A 22,005-nucleotide genomic window follows, 5' to 3' on the forward strand; every position below is an offset into this window, starting at 1 on the left:
CAGTCAATAGATCATGCTCAGTTATACTGCTACAAAAGAATTTAACTTCATGTATGTACCCATCAGTCTCAGAGCTCGTCACAATAGTTTTATGATTAACGTATATACTAAGTACACAAGAGGAATTTTAGAATGCATTCTAACATTCAAATATTTTCTGAAATTTCAGACGTGTCAAAGATACTATCATCAGAGATGTTTAAGAAAGGTAGTATCTTACCGTTAGAAGTATAAGTATATAATGTTGAAGTAATTTGCATTTTAAAATAAGATATAAGTACATTTTCACAATTTTGTTAAAACTAACATTATATAGTAATTAATATGTGTTTTACTAATTGAATGCATAGACAAAACCTGCTAGAATGTCTACTTTTAATTTCTTTAAATAAGGTCAAGGTATCATTTAGACGGTAAAGCAAAACATATTTTCACAGCTGAGAATGAATCTTAAACATCTGAATAACACAATAACTCAATTGATAATTGATGTTTAGATAAAATATCACGGGTTTCGTTGGGAAAGGAATAAATGAATCTACATATAGATGCTTACGTTGATACCAGTGAATCATCGGATTTATCAAATCGACATAGTTAAAGAGTCCGAGGACTTTAAAGCTTATAATTTAACTATAGAGATTTGTTATATCCGATAATCCACGAATAACTATGTAAGAATCTGTTTCTCTGATGATGCAAAAAAGAAAGTTTTCACCTTCTACATTCCAGAAAGTTGTCAATTTCTTTAATACATGTTAGCATTTTTGGATTCATCCAGTGAGTTTATAAAAGTTATGACCCTTAAATTCATTTAATCATCTTCTGAGATCACTGGCAACTACACCATGTACACATTGATTAAATTTGTTTATACAATGAGTTCGGAAAGGTATACATTTCAATTGGAGAAATACAAAAATTCCATTTGCTCAAATAAATATGTAAAAGAAAATAGTCCCCTTATCTCTTTTTTTTTCGATATGTACTAACACCCTTCAAAATAAAATAAAATATTATTAAATTTGGTACGAGAGAACATAGAAATAGACACTTAAACACATTTGTGGCCTCCGCTGTTATTTGCTCTTTGGTCGGGTTGTTGTCTCTTGGACATATTTCCTATTTCCATTCTCAATTTTACTTAGGATAACATTTCAATGACTTGTATTACTCATAGTCTTGCAATGAGCTAGATTTGTCTATTATATATTTTAGCTCTTTACTATGGTATAATACCAGGAGTATTGTTACTGATACTGTGTGTTGTAATTGTTTGTGTGATTGTTAGGAAGAGAAGAAGGAGGTAGGCTATGTCAATTTATCGTGGAATAACAAATGAATGGGAGAATATTTAGATTACCATTTAATCGGAGTCGTTTTTAATAACAGCGATGTGTGCAACATAGAGGCTTGCATTGATTGACTTATATTCATCGTGAAAGTTTCATTTATATAGAATCACATGAACAAATAATCGACACTTTCATCTCCTCAATTATCTAAGCTAATTCAAAAATAATTAGAGGTTATTTGTTTCAAAAGAGTAGGTCCGGTAAGGGCCGATTTTGGCCTCAAATTTCAGGTTCATCTGACGAAAGATTTTGGACACTTTTTAAACACTTAAGTGTCTATTTCAGTTGACTCAAATAGTTTATGTGAAAGATTTTCACTGATGCATTCATTAAAAACGCTCCAATTCAAGCTTAAATATGAAAAAATTATCAAATATGCCAAAAATGTCACTTTTCAGATGGTTTTTGTCAAAAATGAAAGTTGCCGCATCCGTGTTCATCCTCAACCTTTATATATGTTATGTATTATCATCAAATACAACTTACATTTCAATATTAGGAATGAACACAAATGCGGCCACTTTCATTTAAGACAGAAACCGTCTAAAAATTAACTTAAATCCTATCATTGTGAAGACTTCAGTAATTTAGAATGACTTAATGATGATAGTACCCGATATATGTGCATTGTCAAAAACAACCCATATTTATGTAGCAGAGGCATCCTTCTTTCCAATAAATAACTAAAAGTTTACATTTAAACAATTTTGTAAAACTGCTATATTTAGGGGCAAAAAAGGGGTCTTACTGGACCTATTCCTTTGTAAATCCTATGAAACTGTTTATGAATAGAACTTCTGTTATATCAATGTAATACAAGTATTTCATGACATTACTAAAATCATAAATGATATAAGAAAAAATTCTTTACACGCATTTGTTTTTAAAAAATGTCTTTTCCTTTTTAGTTCAATATCCTTAAAGACATATAACTTCCAGAATACCACATACATGACGCCAGGTAAAGATGATGCAATTTGTGAAGATACAAAATTATCATGTAATTTGGATCAAAAACAAATAACAGATGAAATGGAAGAGGATCGATATACAGACATGGACAATAAGCTGATTTGCAGTGCTGGTACTGACCTAGACAATGAACATTACGACTATTCTAGGGAGGATGAAGACCATTACGATACATATGTCGAGGAGAGTGATCACTATGAAGAATGTGACAGTGTTGTTCGAGAGCCATTGGATGAAAGTTGTACCAAAAACGCATCAAACGAATTTCATACATTTAAAAACTTTTGAATAGACTGTGTTTGCGTATCGTACTTGTATTCATCATTGGGTTGATAATTTTGGTATCATATTTTGTTATTTTGCTGTAAATTCTATCCGTATGCCTTTTTTCTAGATAATATACCTGTGTTTGACCATATTAGGAACATAGAACATAGTGAGTATGATCAGTTTTGTCCTCGATTACTTTTTTTAACGTGCATTGGCAATAAATGTATGAAATATTTTTTTGTTTACTATATATGTTACAGTAAACAGATGCAACTAGGAATAACATGTTATTACCAAACAATCGAGTATTCAATAATTTTTTTGTCAGTTTTACAGCTTTTAACTAACGTTATGTTTTGTTTTAATATTTTGGACATTAATCAAGAAACTTAAAAAATTAAAAGAATACATTAAGTATGACGTCCACTATTACCGAACTACAATACATTTTTGTTTAGGGGTCAGCTGAGGCACACCTCCGGGTGTGGGAGTTTCTATCTGCATTGAAGACCCATTTATGGACTTCGGCTGTTGTCTGCTCTGTGGTCGGGTTGTTGTCTCTTTGACACATTCCCCATTTCCATTCTCAATTTTATTACAAATTTCATGCGTCCGAAGCACTTTCCTTGGTTAACCTATAATGTAGCCACCTTTCATACGTAAAGGTAAATTGAAGTAATTGAATAGGCCCTAGTATATCTTATGTGACACGTTTACGTAATCATTGATAGTCGTTTCGCAGTTATAGTGAAACTGCCTTTTTTTGTTATCTTGATATTTTTTGGGCAACGCGAAACATAAGTGACTCGAAGAAAGAAATATTCTAAAGTACCTTGAAGGAAAATGTCTGTTAATTGCAGGTAAACTGATTCCATCGTAAAAGTATTATACTTTTTTAAGTTTATCTCTGACATGGTATAAAATATATCCATTCATTTCCACCTAATTGATGCGGTCATATGCAAAATACAGAAACAATCAAACTTATCTGCTTTTTCTTCATTATACTTTAGCTGTTTGCCGGTTATGTAACAGCTACTTTGCTTGTTTTATTTTCTTTCTTTATAATTGGCTGTCACCAGCAGGGCATCATAGCTTTGCTTAAACTATGTATCAAGATTGTAAATTGATAAAAAAAGTAGTATGCCATATGCATTGAAAGGTTGTTAAATATTGAATTTTTAGACACGTTTTGAAAAGTTGCAAGACTATTTGATTGTTTGCCTTGATAATGCATCAGTGTTAATATAATACATGTTCAATGCCAACACAGATGTCGACATTGTATATATCAATAATGTTAAGACCGAACATAAAAAAGATAAAGGGTGAGATGAACGCTGGATTGTAATCAATTGTCAGTTTGAGGCAATCATGTGATCTCTCTGATGCCATTTTCTATTTACAGTTTAAAAACATATCAAGACACTGAGCGAGTGTAATTGATTTTTTTTTAATTTTTTGGTAACAATGCACTTGTTCAGTGTTTGGCCTAAAAATCAAAAAGTTCAACGAGTTACACATTGACTTAATTTTACTGTAATAAGTTAATGCCTTGTTCTTCTGTATGACTTTTTTTGACTGGCAAAATTAAAGCGTTTTATGATTATTATTATTAATATCATTTTCTTTGTTCTCTTGTATTAAAAAGTGCAACAAAATTACTTGAGTCATGATATAGCATGAAGGTCTTTAAATACTTGAACATCTATGCAGCTGATCTGCAATTTAAGGAACCTATTCTACTTGCCACTATACATCATGTACAGTGCTCATACAGGAATACGGTAATAAAGCCGACGAGGAAAGAAATTACTCGACTATCGAATGATGATACTTTAGCCTAGTTGGTCGAGTTGTCTATTGCGCTGGACAGAGGAGAACAATGACAAAACAGAAACACAACACCAAAATGCAACACACACAGACACGAACTATAATATAGCAATGGTAATTTTCCTGACTTGGTACAGGACATTTTAAGAACAAATGTTGGGTTGAACCTTGTTTTATGGCTAGCCGAACCTCCCGGTTTTATGGCAATGTTATATATAACATTAAAATGACAAAATTACATGACAGGACTACAATACAAATAAATGGGAGAACATACAGAACAGAGAAACCGCTATCAAAAGGTACCAGGCTCATATTAAATACGTCAGAAATAAGAAAGTGTTTATCTTTTATTTAAAAAAGCTGTGCCAAAAAGGTATAAAAAATGATTTATAACACAACGTCAACAATTTTTATTAAATAAATCTGTTGGTTGTGCTCAATGTTGGTCATGTCATTCTTAACATGATTCTTGAAAATATCTTCCTCTTTATCTTAGAGTAAACATTTATAATAGATAATATCCTATATGCAATGTTTAAAGCACAAGTTTGAAATGATCATAGCTGTGTTTAAATATCAACGGGTATTATTGATGTAAGATTGGTGATATCAAAAGGTCCTCTTCTATTCCCTCTAGGTCTTGAAGACTGAGAAATTAAATGAAGCATTACTACAAAATATAACATGTTTGTTAGTCAAGAGTTGTCATTCGTTATACATTCATATACATACCATCATTAAATCAACGTTGTATTTCTTTGCATTCAAAACATATGCAATTTTTGCGGTAACTATTTTAAAACTGACGTATCAGTTTATTATCATAGTACGATGCATACAAGAGTTGATATTTTTCGTAATTCAATGTAAGAAACTGAGTTACATGATACTCAGTACACTTGGTACTTTGAATCTTTAGTGTGATTTTGTTATCCTCAATTACTATTAACCCTTATTTTCTAGTTTGAAAATGTCTTCCTTCATTTGAGTAAATTGGAATGAACCACTTGGATGTAATATAAAAGTATGCTAACCGTCTATTAAGAGCGACGCTAGTCATGTTGGAGCTATATGAATTATACAGAAAGTTTACTAACAGCGGCAACCTTCACGTTGCAACTATGTACACGTATACTGACAGTCCATTACCGGCATCATTCAGGTTGGTGCTATATCAATTATACAGACAGTTTATTAACAGCTGAAACCGTAACGTTGCAGCTATAAACACGAATACTGATAGTCCATTAATAGTGGCGTTATTCAGGTTGCAGCTATATGAACGTTTACTGACAGTCCATCAAATGTGGCATCAGTCAGGTTGTAGATGTGCAAACGTATATTGACAGTCTAATAACCGAGGCAATAACGACTTTGTAGTAATATCAAAGTGTTCGAAAATATAAAAGAGAAGATGTGGTATGATTGCCAATGAGACAACAGTCGACAAGAGACCAAAATGACACAGACATAACCAACTATAGGTCACCGCACGGCCTTCAACAATTAGCAAAGCCCATATCGCATATTCAGCTATAAAAGGATCCGATATGACAATGTAAAACAATTCAAACTAGAAAACTAACGGTCTTATTTATATAAAAGAATGAACGAAAAACAAATATGTCACACATAAACAAACGATAACCACTGAATTACTGGCTCCTGACTTGGGACAGGCACATACATAAATAATGTGGCGGGGTTAAACATGTTAGCGGGATTCCAACCCTCCCCCTAACCTGGGACAGTGGTATAACAGTACAACATGAGAAAGAAAAGTTTACTAATTGCTACATTAGCTTTGTTGCAGTTATAATAAACATATTTCACATTGTGCGCTTCATCTGAAATAACCTTCCTTAGTTACACATCGAAAATAGAAATCAACATTTCTTTCAAACCACACCAAACCATATGGGCAAAAACTTAATTATTGTTTATTACAAAGGTATATCTTTGACTGAGGGAGTCAAAAACTAAGTTGAAGTTGAATTTGATAAACTAATTATTTTCAATCAGAATATACCATTCATGATAGTACCAAATTAAGAATACTGAAGAGACTACGGAAATTCTGAAAGATTAAGAGTTAATATATGAACTCAAAGATACCAAGATTAAAATTTGTACGTCAGAGGCACGTTTCGTTTGCAGAAGAGTATCCATTTAATTCTTGTTGTGGATTATTTTCATTTGCTGAGCATATTGCTTAATAAACTGTCTTAATATTTTCAGTACTAGTAATTGTCAATATGAAAAAAAGTAAAATAACAAAGATACCTAGCTCCAAGGAAAATTTCGAACGGAAAAGCTTAAAGACACCAAAACGAAAGGAAAACAAATGAATAAAACACAAAATAGAAAACCTCATGTCGACCTCAGGTACTCTTGAAGGAGGAGCAGATCCTTCCGCCCGACAGGTATATTTTAGTTTTGTCTCCATTACGGTCATTGCGATATAAAAATCAATAAAAAGATAATATAAGGAAACTGACAAATTTTTCGATAAGTCACAAGTATTTAATGTAAAAACTAAGATATTATCATAAAATCTCCGATAACAGAATTTTTTGCAATCATATCCAACATGAATGTTTACGGAAACTGACTAAATTTTATAACCTAAATAACCATTTTAAGTAATCGAACAAAGATTTTTATCATGAAATTCCAGAAAAATAGGAAACTGGAAAATCTGTCAAGTGTAACGCAAATTTAGACTTTTGTAACCTTTCCCAAAATATAAACTGAATTCATTAAAATATTTAATATACCTAACGATAAACAATATTTATGAATTTTTTTTTGAAAAGCTTCATTAAAATTGCTATATAAGACGAATTGTACAGAAAACAACTCGACGACTAATGATAATTTTGTATGAATATGAACCTTCTAAATAACTAACATGATGATTCTGACAATTTCGATAAAAAAAATGAGAATTCAAAGGAGCATTTATTTAGCAACGAGATATAAAAAAAAAGAAATATGATTTAATTGTGTTCAATCATTAATGAAAGTGATAGAATGAAATTCTTAATCGCTTGAAGCAGCCAATTTGGTTGTATGTTTTCAAATTAGATAAAACAAACCATCGTAGGTGAATAATTCACTTGCAAGTGAATAATTCAACCTCACTGAATCCGTATTGTTTAATTTAACCCCGTAGCTCGAGTTGGGTTACTTAATATATTTAGCCTATAAAAGCAAAAGAATGTCAACATGGAAAGTGAATCAATGATGAAGGATTTGTTTCACTTATTTGTTTCACTATAAAATCATTCTTATACAGATAAAGACGATAATAAACATGCTTTTTAATCTACAATAAGGAACCAAACAGACATAGAACAATTTAGTTGCACCTGTTTATATTCATATTCATGTTAATACATTTCATATGACCGTCGGCAGTTTTCGGAGGTACTTTCGATAGTTAATGAGATGACATCGTCTTAGATAAAAATAAACACAATCCGTTGATACATATTATCGAGTGCATGCATTGTTAATTGTTTATTTTAGAATTTTTCTAATTTAGATATACGTTTTAGTATGTTATAAATCAAATATGAAAATTTGAATCAAATCAGTGTAGACGAATTAAAAAGTTTATGTTCAACCTGACATTATCAAGATGCTTGATTTCTTGATTGACAACATTGAGGGTTGAGATCTCATATACATGTTTACCCACCGCATTTTTGCGCCTGTCCCAAGTCAGGAGCCTCTGGCCTTTGTTAGTCTTGTATTATTTTTAATTTTATTTTCTTGTGTATAATTTGGAGTTTAGTATTGCGTTCATTAACACTGAACTAGTATATATATTTGTTAAGGGGCCGACTGAGGGACGCCTGAGGGTGCGGGAATTTCTCGCTGCATTGAAGACCTATAGGTGACCGTCTGCTGTTGTCTGTTCTATGGTCAGGTTGTTGTCTCTTTCACATATTCCCCATTTTCATTCTCAATTTTAACATATTTGTTACGTTCGGAGGACGTCTTTTTTTAACAGACTGTCAGCATTCCAATGGGAACATATTGTGCCCCTCTTCTTGTCTACTTTTTTCTTTATTATAACGAGGCTGACTTCATACAGGAACTTCTTAGGAAGAAAGATAAGAATTTAGCAATATCTTTTAACTTTACCTCCCGCTATATAGATGATGTTCTCACACTCAATAATTCAAAATTTGGTGGCTATGTTGAACGCAACTTTCCCATAGAACTAAAAATAAAGGATACAACAGTTAAGTCGGCCTGATATCTTGACTTAAATCTAGAAATTGACAATGAGGATCGGTTGAAAACAAAACTTTTCGACAAAAAAGATTATTTCAGCTTTCCAATTGTGAATTTTCTAAGTAGCAAAATTCCAGCAGCACCTGCATACAGGGTATATAGCTCCCAATTGATACGACATTACCGTGCTTGTATTTCGTATCATGATTTTCTTGATAGAGGGTTACTGCTTACAAGGAAGCTATTAAACCAAGAGTTCTAAATGTGAAGTTGAAATCATCCCTTCGTATATTTCACGGACGCCATCACGAGTTGTTTGACCGTTATGGTATAACCGTTTCACAGATAATATCGGATTAGTTCCTTACGTCTTAACTACAATCTCCTTCTCTTTCATGAATGTGACCTACCGAATTAGATTATTTACCAGATTTGTTTTAACAACTCTAACAAGATGAAATTACGTTTATATCCTTTGAAGGCCTGTTGCGAATGATTCTGACAAAAGACATAAGCATGTTATACACCGTTTTGCAGATCGTTTAATGTATTTTTATGACATAACAAGGTGTAGTGGGAACGACTGCCACAAAATCGAAATACAATTGAAGTTTGTTACCGGGTGATCGTTTGCAAACAAACGAGTGATGTACTTATATCATATTAACGTACATAGTTTAATTTTGTTCAGAGTCAAGTGCCTATGTTTTTAACCTACCATTAGATATCAAGCAGACCTAAACAAATTCAATTGGACGTGTTCGCTTCCTGTTATATTTGGTCAATTTGGATTATATGACCATTGGCAGTCTTCGGTTATCACGACGATAAATAAGATAATGTCTCGAGAAAAAAAATCATGCAAAATGTAAATAAATGATATCGAGTCTATGCATTTTTGATTGTTTAGTTTAAACTTTTTGTAATTGCGATATACGTTTAAGTATGATATACATGTATATCAAATATGAGAGTTTGAGTCAAATCGTTAAAGATGAATTTGACAGCTAGAGCTATATTTAGATCAATACAGACACAGTTCTTGCTAAAGCTATCAGTTTCATTTTACATGAAAGCCACCTTAAAATTATAACTGATAAAGAATAAAAAAAATCACAACTTAGCAGGTCTATTTTATAACCGTTGATTCAATCTCCAGCTGGTCTTTCTTGTTAGCAGTTTGAGTGCAATTATTACATTTTTAAACTAAAAAAAAACGAGTTTGCGTATAGAAACAAGAAAATGTCTATAACGCAGTGTAAGTTTTGAACGGCCCAGAAATGATATATGAAACAATTTAATCGGTAAATCTAGCGGCCTTCATTCAAGTATTTTTTGTTATTGTCAACCTATTAATGAACAATTTCCTGACATGTGATATTCAAAGGGATGAGACTCGGTTAAGTATCTCCGGATGGATAGTCAATTAAATAGCTTCAAGTATTTATATAAACATCAAATTGCATTATTTTTTAAACTTGTTTGAGTAATACAATTAGTTATACAGTGTGCTAGTGACCTAATACGATAATAAGGGTTCAGTTGGTTACATTTAGGATGAGAGCGAAGCTAGAATCCCATATGATGTTTACTGACCCCATATATATCGTATAATATCACAAACACACTATATAACGAATTTTAATACAGTTTTTATTTGTTGAATTTAAAGTTGTCTCATTTTCAATCATACAAGATTTTCTTAATTTTATATAATAGTGTTCAAGTGTTCTATTTTAAGAACTTTCTTCCATTGGCCTGCACAAAACAATAATGTTAACAATAGCAGTTTAATACCAACAACCTTGATATAACAATATTAATCAGAACTTTCAATATATTTAAATAATCAAATAGTGCCAAAACTCCACCGTGTATTGAAATAAGTCCCGCCCCCTACTAACCTAATATGGAATATACACGGTTTGAACGTGGACGCTTTCGATCAATCATATGCATAGAAATTTATAAGAGGTAAGATAAATGCCACATGTTCCTTATACTCTTAACAGTAACTTTTAACTTGTGCCTCTGAAATAACAAACTTAAAATGAGATTAGATATTCTGGTTTTTATTACTTTACCGACTGTTACAATTGTAAATAGGTAAGTTACTAATGTTAGTCTCCGAAAGTTTTAGTGTTGCATTACTGTTTCAATATCTATATAAAAGGCTAACACGTACATTGACTTAAGGTTAAGCTGTAGTAAATATAATGCGTGTCAAATCTGTGAAAAATGGTCTTAAAATTAACTGTATATAAATTTTCATAACCTACCTAGTATATAAATTAATTTTTTCTTAAAACTGTTGCTGCGGAATTTTGCTGTTTACTGATCTTATTTAAAAAAATAATCGGTGATTTGGACATAAAAATTAGAACAAATAATCTTCACATATAATCAAGCATTATTTTTAAATGGTCTGGCCATGGATACACTTACAGGATGAATCAATCTGAAAGATATAAATCTTCCCAGTAACTGTATTGTATGCTCTAAATAATAAATAATATGATAATTTTTGTATTCTTGTCTATCTTTTAAAACCAATGTGCTTTGCCTATTTGCCTTTTCTTTTGTTTCTTAAATACACATAATATGGGTCTTTACGCATTCATCCGGTCATTGAATTATTATGCTATTGTAATGTTTTGTATTCTAGTCTTTCATTTTTGCAAATGTGTTTTTCCATACGCTTTTTGTGCCTCTTTGTTACATATTTGTTTGTTTTATAGTGATTTTAAGATTATAACACAATGTTGACTACTGTACCACTATTTTTGGACACTTTAACCGTTTATGTTTGTTTGCTTTGCCGTTTACACATCGTTGTCAATATAATTGAATTTGGTGCAACTGTCATACATGTGAGAGATTTAGATAGCTATATAACCAGGTCTAATCCAGCATTGTTTACAACCAAAAATGCCTGTCCCAAGTAACGAATTTGACAGTTATTATCCATTCTTTTGGTGCGTTTGAGCTTTTGATTTTGCTATTGGTTTAGGGACTTTCTGTTTTGAATTTTCCTCAGAGTTCAATATTTTTGTGATTTAGCTTTTTAAAATAGTACTTAAATTGGGCTTGAATGAATAATGCCAATAATATAGTTGTGACAGTTTAGTTTAGTTTAAACAATATTTTATTCAAATACATTGAATTGGGCAACTGGCATAGCCTATGTTGTACTCGTTGCAACAGTCTTGCCCGATATATGACTTCATTACGAGTGAAAGTAGATACAGCTATTGATTTTAAAGAAATATATGTTCTTGTGAGGATGTTGTTATATTTTGCAATTGGAAATGAATTTTCACCAAATTATAGTATTATGGCACGTTAATGACGTCATGGTTAAAATCAATAAGTAATAAAAGACGTTTTCAAATGATTTTTTTTCAACGAAAAAAACGAAACAAGTTGTCTAAAGACGAAGAAATGTCCTATTTAAAGCAAATTCTGAGTTCGATTATATTAGTAACCTCCTTACAGCTAACTGTCTTTTTTGACGTTTTTGTTTTTCGTTAATGCAAAACTGACTTAAAGATAAAGTGTTTTAACCAAAAATAAGATATCAAGCAGATCAATACAAATACAGTTGAACGTGTTCGCTTCCTGTTATTTTATGTTAATTTGTATTATATGACCATTGGCAGTCTTCGGTTATCTCGACGATAAATAAGATGATGTCTAGAGAAAAGAAATACATGCATAATGTAGATAAATGTTATCGAGTCTATGCATTTTTCATTGTTTAGTTTAAACTTTTTGTAATTGCGATATACGTTTAAGTATGTTATATATCAAATATGAGAATTTGAGTCAAAGAAAAGAAAAATGCCAATAATATAGTTGCAACAGTTTAGTTTAGTTTAAACAATATTTTATTCAAATAAATTGAATTGGATAGGGCAACAGGCATAGCCTATGTAAGCCCTCTCCACTCGTTGCAACAGTCTTGCCCGATAAATGACTTCATTACGAGTGGAAGTTGTCAAAAGACGAAGAAATTTTCCTATTTAAAGCAAATTTTGTTAGTTCGATTATATCAGTAACCTCCTCACAGTTAACTGTCTTTTTGGACGTTTTGTTGTTGTTAAAAAGATAAAAAGAAAAGACAAAAAAAAAAACCCAACATAATTTCATATTTGCAACTATTTGTAGGAACTATTTTGTTTTTAATTTGTTCTACTTTCTATTTGTTCTTTTAAAACCAGTCTAATTTAATGGTTTTGGTCTCGTATGAATGAAAACACTTAAGTTTAGATATCCAATCGTATTACTTATTAATCGTAGGACATGTAGAACAATCCTTCAGTTTGGAACAAATCCAAACTTATGTAGATTAATGCATACGGGCCTGTCACGTAGCTAAGTCTTTCAAACAATTCCGATTAAACTTGCAGTGAAGTGAAAGCGTTTTGCTCCTTGTTGAAGTCCTCACACTGTGACACAAGACGAAGGAACAAACAAAAATAAAAGCGCTGTTGCTTTGCTTTAAAAAATATTTAAAAATAATGTAATAAAAAAATAATTTAAAAGTTACCAATTAACTTTTTACTACACAAAAGCCTCATTCTTTTATAAGAATTTATGTATAATACCAATTGCCTTAATCCGCTTCATTTGGAATATTATATCCTTATTGCATCATTACACTATTCGGTTTTCATGTGTTAAATGTGATAAAATGAGCGGTAATTTTCATATGAAAAAAGAAGGAGTGGTATGATTGCAAAATGACACATAAATTAACAACTATAGGTCATCGTACGGCATTCAAGAATGAGCAAAGCCCATACCGCATAGTCCGCTATAAAAGGCCCCGAAATAACAATGTAAACCAATTCAAACGAGAAAACTTACGACCTTATTTATGTACAAAAAAGAACGAAAAACAAAAAGGTAACACATAAACAAACGACATCCACTGAAATACAGGCTGCTGACTTGGGACAGGCACATATATACATAATGTTGTGGGGTTAAACATGTTAGCGGGATATAATACCACGTGTTTCCATCAGTTTTCCTTTGTAACCCGAATTTGTTTTTTTCTCAATCGATTTATGAATTTCGAACAGTGGTATACTACTGTTGCCTTTATTTATACAAACACTTATTTGGTCTGAAGTGTGCTTCATTCTACTTAGTAAGCGGACTGTAATCTGATATCTTGTTCAGGAAGTAGTTATATCACCCACTCACATATATGTATAGGTATAAAGACGTAGGACAAACTTCCCTTTCATTTTTACAATTTCCAATAATCTATGAATCATTACTTTTCAATTCCCAGAATAATGATTAGACCACATGACTGTTGTTTTCTAAAAAAAAAACCCACTTAATGTGTACATGAAAATTCTAAGAACAATTAGAATAATTATTAGTACTTAGCTATGAAAGAAAGAGGAAGACATCAATGTCAAAAATTAATATCAATAATAAAAGTGTAGCTAATTATATATTTCAGGTTTTTTTTTATTCAACGTCTTATGAAAACATTTTGTCAACTTTGGCAAGATCACATGACATGAACACTTGTCTATCGTTTGATACCATTATGCTTACCTTTAGATCTACTTTTTGATGGTAAAGATGGTGTTTTGATAGTTGATACCCTGCATATATTATACATATCTAAGGAATTTCCAAGTGTTATTACTTGCGAAATTTTGAATGGTCAACTTTAATTGATGCATCATTTGTGACAACTGGGTATTGAATTAGTCAATTGTATAAATCTAGAACATATGAGACAATATATCTCTATTTGTTAAATGTGTTTGAGCTTTTGATTTTATCAATGACTTTCTGACTTGAGTTTTTCTTTGTGTTCAGTACTTTTTACTTTTTTTTATTTATCGAATTAACATAACTACCATTTTCCAAGCTTAGTGGTATGAATTAGTTTCCCCTTGTTCAGAAAACAGTACCGACTGTAAGTGATACGAAGTAGTATACGTAAATGTATGTAGCATCTATTTCATTCAACAAAAATAATTACAAAAAATTGACATTGACACTCTCTACTTTCCAGACAAATGTTTATTAAAACGAAATGATTAACTGCGCAGTAGTTAGTTCCTGTTCAAACTCCGTAGAGTGATCGTTTCCGTTCCGGAACTATTTTCCTTTACATTATTGTAGAGTAGTATGCGGACCAGTATGCGGATCGGAGCTGGAACTGCCGGGGAGGTTGGTTTTCTGTTGGCATACAGCTAGTTCCCTAAACCGATTGACCTCGAAGAGGATTACTTGTAATGACATAATTCAAAAATCGTCCTTGTCTACTACAAATATATATATGCACTTTGTAAATAATGTATAAAAATAAATTCAGTTTTAGGCAAAGACATGAACATTGAAATATTTTCGGAAAACAACGAAAAGCGTTATTTTATCTAGTATGCAGCTTCGGTTTATTCTACTGTGAGAACAAATTCAATATCCGTTTTTGTGACATGTCAAGTTTGCATAATCTTCTTTTAAATTGGAAACTTATATAAAGAACATGTTGCAGAATTTACTTATTTTAATTACGCACAATTGGACAAATGAAAATAAAACGTTTGTTTTTTAACCTATGATATGGATAGTTTTCCATACCAAATAAAGCGTTTGAAAGTGCATTAATACATTCGTAGAAGAATAAAATGTTTCAATAGATTAATAGTCTTAGAAAATTTTCACTAAAAAAAAAGTATAATTTTTGTGACATCCCCATTGAATTTAAGATTTCAATGTATGACATAATAATTTAAGTCCTTTTTTGTTTGAATCTCGAATTATTATTTTTGTAATCTTCATTTAAAAAATAAATAAATAATAATAATTATAATTGTCTTTCCTATGTCATTATTTGTACCCCAAAATTGTCGACTTTTAATACAAAGTTATTAGTTAAGTGTAACAATCCACTTAAAATACTTACTACTAAGATAAGATGTTCTATCCGAAATCAATTATTTTAAAAGTGTCTGAATAAGTTTACAAGGAACAATCAACAGTCAAGGACGGCGATCAATTCAAAATGAAGTACACTGCCGAGCCAAAAAAAGGTATCTCTCAAATTAAATATAACAAAAATTTCTTTTAAAAGTCGAATTCAATTTTGCCTATTTGTGGTATATTCTCCACTTTGAATGATACTGCATGTTTTAATACAATACTTAAACGATTTTCTTTGTAAATGTTTTCCATCTCAAGAACAAGAATGGAATGCTTTTTATTGAAATTTAATTGTGGTGTTAAAGTATTGACCAAAGATATTTTGTAAGAACAAACAACGCTTAAAATATCACACAACATATAATACTATAATTATATTTTGATATCAAAATAATGAAACTGCATCCAGTAATATCTGTTTTTCTCTAGATCTCTATCTCTCTGCATATCCCATGTACACAAAGTTGAAGACCAGAATGGTAGATCGGGTGTCGATTGCCATCTTGGATTGTAAAACAGCAGTAAACTATCGGTCTAGATCTTTAATGAAATGTGCAAATTTAAAAAAAAGTATACAATTCGTTTGTAAGCTTCTTTTCTTATATCTAAACGAAGTAAACTATGTTTTTATCAAATGCATGTTCAGGTTTATCGTTTAGTTTCTTTTTATCACACTAAATTGGGGTTTCGTGGGGTTTCAAATCATAGTTTTCGTAAAAACTGATAATTTTACTGAGCCTGTAACAGCCCCTTGATCAATACTTTTTATTATATTTTTTAAAATGCCTAAAATTATTTACATTTTGCCAATTATAAAAATCATAGTGGTTTTAGTTAAGACCAAAATAGATGTTTTATGAGTCCCAATAAAAAAACTCTCCATTAAGTACAAATAGACCCCTAAAGATCAAAGTATGGCCTTCAAAACAATGTCTAGGCTTACACCGATCAGCAAGTTAAAAAGGGCTCCCAAAATGACTAGTGTAAAACCACACCAATAAACGACAACTACTATAAAACAGGTTCCTGACCACGGACAGTTATCAGAATTCAGCATGCAAACGAATGTAACCATTTTACAGGTACATGCAACCGACCTTCACCCTTACCTGAAATAATAATATAAAGTCACAACATAGAAAGGCACACTTGTTGTAAATATTTCAAGGTCTGTATGATGTCTTTGTGCGGTATTTGCCATTGCGTTTTTTAAGTTAAAAAACTGTGTTTACGTATGTTTTATATTAACAGTGTGTGTGTAGGATTTCAGACTTACAAATGTTCACAGACGTCTTCTGAATACTATAACTACAGTCGGGCATGTGGAACATTCGGGTGGAAGAGATGTCGAGGACAAAAGTAAATAGTAGAATTAAATGGACATAAGTTTTTACGTTCTTGAATAAGCATAATAAAATGTTTTTTTTCAAATCCGTCAAAAACAATATTTATAAAAATGAGAAAGCAGTAATGCCTAATTAAGATAAGCAGATATCGTATGAGTGCTAATGAGACAACAATCCATCCAAGTAAAAAATTAATAAAAGTAAACCATTATAGTTCGGTTTTCAACACGGAACCTTGGCTCACAACAAACAGCAAGTTATAAAGGGCCCCAAAAAATTGCTAGTGTAAAACCATTAAAACGGAAAAACTATGCCCACTTCTGGATATCGTATACATCTAAGTAATATATTCGGAACGCGTAATAGTCATGAAAGAAATTTTCTCGACGATCTATGAATCAAGACTGCCTGAAACTTGGTAACAACTTTGTTCGATTATACTTTACATTGTAATTCGTTTTCAAATCAATTGCTCATCAACTTCCTGTCAATTCAAAACTGACAGATGGGTGTTTTTGAATAGCATTTATAGTATTTAATGCTGATGGTTTTTTTTGAGATTGTTCACCATTCCTTGATTCAGAAAAATAACGAACATGATACTTTCAAAGCCACTGGCTGATAACGAAGAACTTTTTACCTATGCGAATCATTGTGTAAAAAAGAACCAAGCATGTAATCATTTACTCTACATTTGAATGCTTGTACCAAGACAATAACGCACTTTCCGTTTTTGAATTTTCCTCGGAGTTCGGTATTTTTGTAGGATACTTATCTCAATACCAGTTATATCAAATATTCTTATCTCTTTTTTCATTTTTTTCTTTTACAGGAGACGTTATTACAAGACTTATAAAACATGTACACGACAATGTCCATCAGGTAAGAATTTTTATGGACCCAAAACATAAACAGTGTATGCTGCAAATGTTTGCACCTGTCCTAAGTCAGGAATCTGATGTACAGTAGTTGTCGTTTGTTTATGTAATATATACGTGTTTCTCGTTTCTCGTTCTGTTTATATAGATTAGACCGTTGGTTTTCCCGTTTGAATGATTTTACACTAGTAATTTGGGGGCCCTTTATAGCTTGTTGTTCGGTGTGAGCTAAGGCTCCGTGTTGAAGGCCGTACTTTAACCTATAATGGTTTACTTTTTAAATTGTTATTTGTATGGAGAGTTGTCTCATTGGCACTCACACCACATCTTCCTATATCTATATACTCATTAACATGTTTATGCACGTATATACTAGGATGATAACTAACTTATTAATTTACCTCAGCACCTTATTCTCGGTAACACTAAAAAAAGGAGGTTACAATTTTCAAGCTTAAGGATGTTTGCTTCTTTTGTTTTGATTTTTTTACAAGATCGTCAGAGTCCCTTGTTTTTATCCATGTATTGCCATTAAAAAATGTGCCAGCTAACTCCTACATTTTTATTTCTTCATCATTTAAATACATAAAGTTAAAAATGCAATATTTAAAAATCTTATAAAAACCTTGTTTTTTTCATAGTATCAGAAACCAAAAACCGTCCAATATAGAAGGTATAAAAACTCTAGAAATAATCATTTCCCTCAAAATTTTCAATGGCTCGTACCTTGAAAACAAGCACGCAGACCCTTCATTTCTTAAATTTTTTTAATTCGTAATTAATGATTCAATTCTTTATTAATCAAAGTAGCATCAGAAGTAGTTTTTAAATGTTACCTCAAAACCTAAGATTAATTTTCTAGGGGTTGTATTTGTGAAGTCTTCGTATTCCTCATTGTTGTAAGTAGTGTTAAGTCCAGTAATTTTATCATGATTTGGTGCATCGGTTGATAGCTTAAATGATTGATTCTGATTAACAATCAATGTCAAATGTCCATATAATAATTGTCTTTTTAAATGACCCTCTTACAGACAATTTATCAATTTAGACTCTTTGATATACCATTTTAATTGAAAAATTTTATTTGCTTTTTATCATTTTGTTGTAAAAACTTGAGACAATTGGCAGGGGCAAACACTTATAAAAGTCTCAAATAACTTCACCACAGCATGATAACAAAAGCCACTCCACTTAACACCCCGCAGTTTGTAAACGTTCCTATATACTTGTATCACTTGAAATACTTATTCTTCTCTATTTTCTAAATTAAACTGTATAAAATATTGCACATGTTTTTATATATACAAATCTGTTGAATGTATACCTCAGATTTTATGAGTTTTATATTTAATTTCCAATCATTAACAACTTCTATTATTCAATACTAAGTTGATGGTTATTGGAGCTCTTGGTCAAGTTGGAGAGGTTGGTCAACATGTACGAAGAATTGTGGAACTGGTGGACAAGTAAGGACAAGAACAAGATCTTGTACAAATCCAAGGCCACTTAATGGCGGACAACATTGTTATGGACTTACCACTGGAACAGAACGTAGACAGTGCAACACCAATCCATGTCCAGGTCCGACCGAAAGACATTTTTTTTTAATTCCTTATTTGTATTAATTAAATGTGAAATTTCGGTCAAAGTTATGTTTCAAAATTAAAAAAAAACCTTATTCGCATGGAAACACAAGTAAGGCTGTAATTGTATGGTTGAATCAAATTATACCTCAAATCGAATAAAGAAAAACTAGGATATATACTTTATTCTTTAAAATTGCATTGATCTACACTGTTCCTTTATATTGTCTGTTATCAAACAATTGGAACACATTCAAATCTGAAAACTATTATTGATAGAAGGTGAGGAAATAATATCATTTAATTATACAGTAATCCGGAGACAGACAAAAACCACATAAAGAAGTAAACATGTAGTCAATAAATAGTTGTCCATACAGTATGACAATTTCTAAATGTAAAAAAAATAATGACTCTTGATTCAATATTTAGTTGACGGTAAATGGAGTTCCTGGTCAAGTTGGAGAGGTTGGTCAACATGCACGAAGAATTGTGGAACTGGTAATCAGGTTAGGACAAGAACAAGATATTGTACAAACCCAAGGCCACTATATGGTGGAAATCGATGTCCTGGACTCACCACAGCAGTAACAAATAGACAGTGCAACGCAAATCCATGTCCAAGTATGTGCAAATTTTTATTTAGCGAGATTCTATATTTTGTTTTTCCGATGAGAATAATGATAACTACTACTAGTGAAGATAAATCTGCTTACTTTCCATGAGGAACTGCATCACTTCGAGTGTTTTACATGTTTTATAGTGTTAATGGTGATTTTATTTTTGATTTATGTAGTTTTTGGACTTTTACTTTTTGTCGCTTATCTCCTACTTATTGACTTAAAAAACATGTCCGTCGACATTTTTAGAGTCTGAATCATCTTACTTCATAAAATAATAATATCACTCATGAAGTAGAAAGATGAAACATTTATGGTACAGTGCAAAACTTTCATATTGAATTTTCCTCGGAACTCGGTATTTTTGTGAACTTACTTTTTGATGTTAAGTTTCAAGCATATTTTCTGTGCTTCACTCTATGATATAACTTAAGCATTTGAATGTTTCAAAAAAAGATTACAAATGAAAGAACCTTGACACAAAATAAGACATTAAATGTTCTTCTATCCTTCGTTAATATGCCAAGTTTCATGCTTTTACCATAAAGTGATCAATTATTCTGATATCCGCTTGACTAAGATAAAAAAAATAGGATATGTTATAACCCGGAACCGAAATATAGCGATAGTCAATGTGTTGGTAGTTTATCTGAAACTGCATCACTTCCATGTAACTTATCACAATATCCAGGTGAGTTGATTGTTTCTCATTAAACTCTATACTGTTAGACCCAAATTTAACAGAGACTTTGAAAATGTCTGCCGTCCAAAACAAAATCCTTAAATGACAGAAACATTACGTTGTGTCAAATAAAAGCAATCACCAGATGACCACAAACAAGTGTGAAGAAAGGCAAGTGGCAAGATTATACATGTAACTTTCAAATGACTTCAGTGAAAATTTAATTGAACAGAGACTATCAAACATCTGCCGTAAACACCCATTGTTAGTTGTCTTTTTTAGCCTTGAATCTGTTTTTAGAATAACAGCTCTCCTTGATGGTGTATTTGAATAAAAGGAGATGAAGGGATATAGACAAATATGACAGTAGCCATACATCAGAAAACAAACACATGAAAATAGAAACACCTGGTCTTTATCAATAGATAGAATTTAATACAATATAACAAGTTCTTAATTAGTGCGAGTTAACAAAAAAATTGAAAATTATGTATTAAAGATATACAATCATTTGATTCATAAACATGACAATATCGACTTCGTTATCCTGATATTACTCTAGTTACTCAAACAATACTCAAAAAAATTTGATGCCGTTGCAAGATTAGTTTTTTTTTTATTGCAGTTGATGGCGAGTGGTCTTCATTTGGAAGTTGGAGTCCTTGGTCATCATGTAGTGTAAAATGCGGTGGTGGAACCAAATCTAAAAGCAAAACTAGGACATGTACACATCCAGAACCAAAATATGGCGGACAATCGTGTAATGGAAGTACCACCGAGACATCTGCAGTCTTGTGCAATTCAATGGCATGTCCAAGTAATTAGATTAATATCTCTTATATCATTTATTTATCCCTTTTGTTATACATTATCAGTTAAACAGAGACTATCAAACATCGGCCTTAAACGCCCATTGTTCATTGTCGTCTTCTTTACCCTTGAATGTATTTTTAGAATAATATTTATCCTGGAATGTATAACTGAATGAAAGGGGGTGAGGGGATATATGCAAATATGACAGTAGCCATACATCAGAAAACAAACACATGAAAATAGAAACACCTGGTCTTTATCAATAGACAGAATTCAATACAATATACCAAGTTTTAATGTATTTATTCCATATTTTATACATTATCAGTTTTCAAGTTATACCCTTTCATGGAGCAGTCGTACAATTTGAACATATAGTGACAATTTGATTAAACAGAGACTATCAAACATCTGCCTTAAACGCCAATTGTTCATTGTCTTATTT

General features: G+C 31.5%; 1 protein-coding gene across 1 annotated transcript in view; it reads left to right on the top strand.

Annotated features, from left to right (window-relative positions):
• The window catches only part of LOC139487735 (SCO-spondin-like), a 96,085-nt gene that overhangs the window by 61,267 nt on the left and 12,813 nt on the right, over positions 1-22,005 (top strand). The window contains exons 33-41 of the mRNA XM_071272820.1: positions 160-208; positions 1,219-1,306; positions 2,264-2,611; positions 10,737-10,787; positions 16,890-16,997; positions 17,817-17,866; positions 19,252-19,443; positions 19,878-20,069; positions 21,373-21,564. Of these exons, the coding sequence (XP_071128921.1) occupies positions 160-208; positions 1,219-1,306; positions 2,264-2,611; positions 10,737-10,787; positions 16,890-16,997; positions 17,817-17,866; positions 19,252-19,443; positions 19,878-20,069; positions 21,373-21,564 (1,270 nt within the window). The remainder of the gene's footprint in view (positions 1-159; positions 209-1,218; positions 1,307-2,263; positions 2,612-10,736; positions 10,788-16,889; positions 16,998-17,816; positions 17,867-19,251; positions 19,444-19,877; positions 20,070-21,372; positions 21,565-22,005) is intronic.

Source organism: Mytilus edulis, chromosome 1 (assembly GCF_963676685.1).
Source record: "Mytilus edulis chromosome 1, xbMytEdul2.2, whole genome shotgun sequence".
Classification (NCBI taxonomy): Eukaryota; Metazoa; Mollusca; class Bivalvia; order Mytilida; family Mytilidae; genus Mytilus; species Mytilus edulis.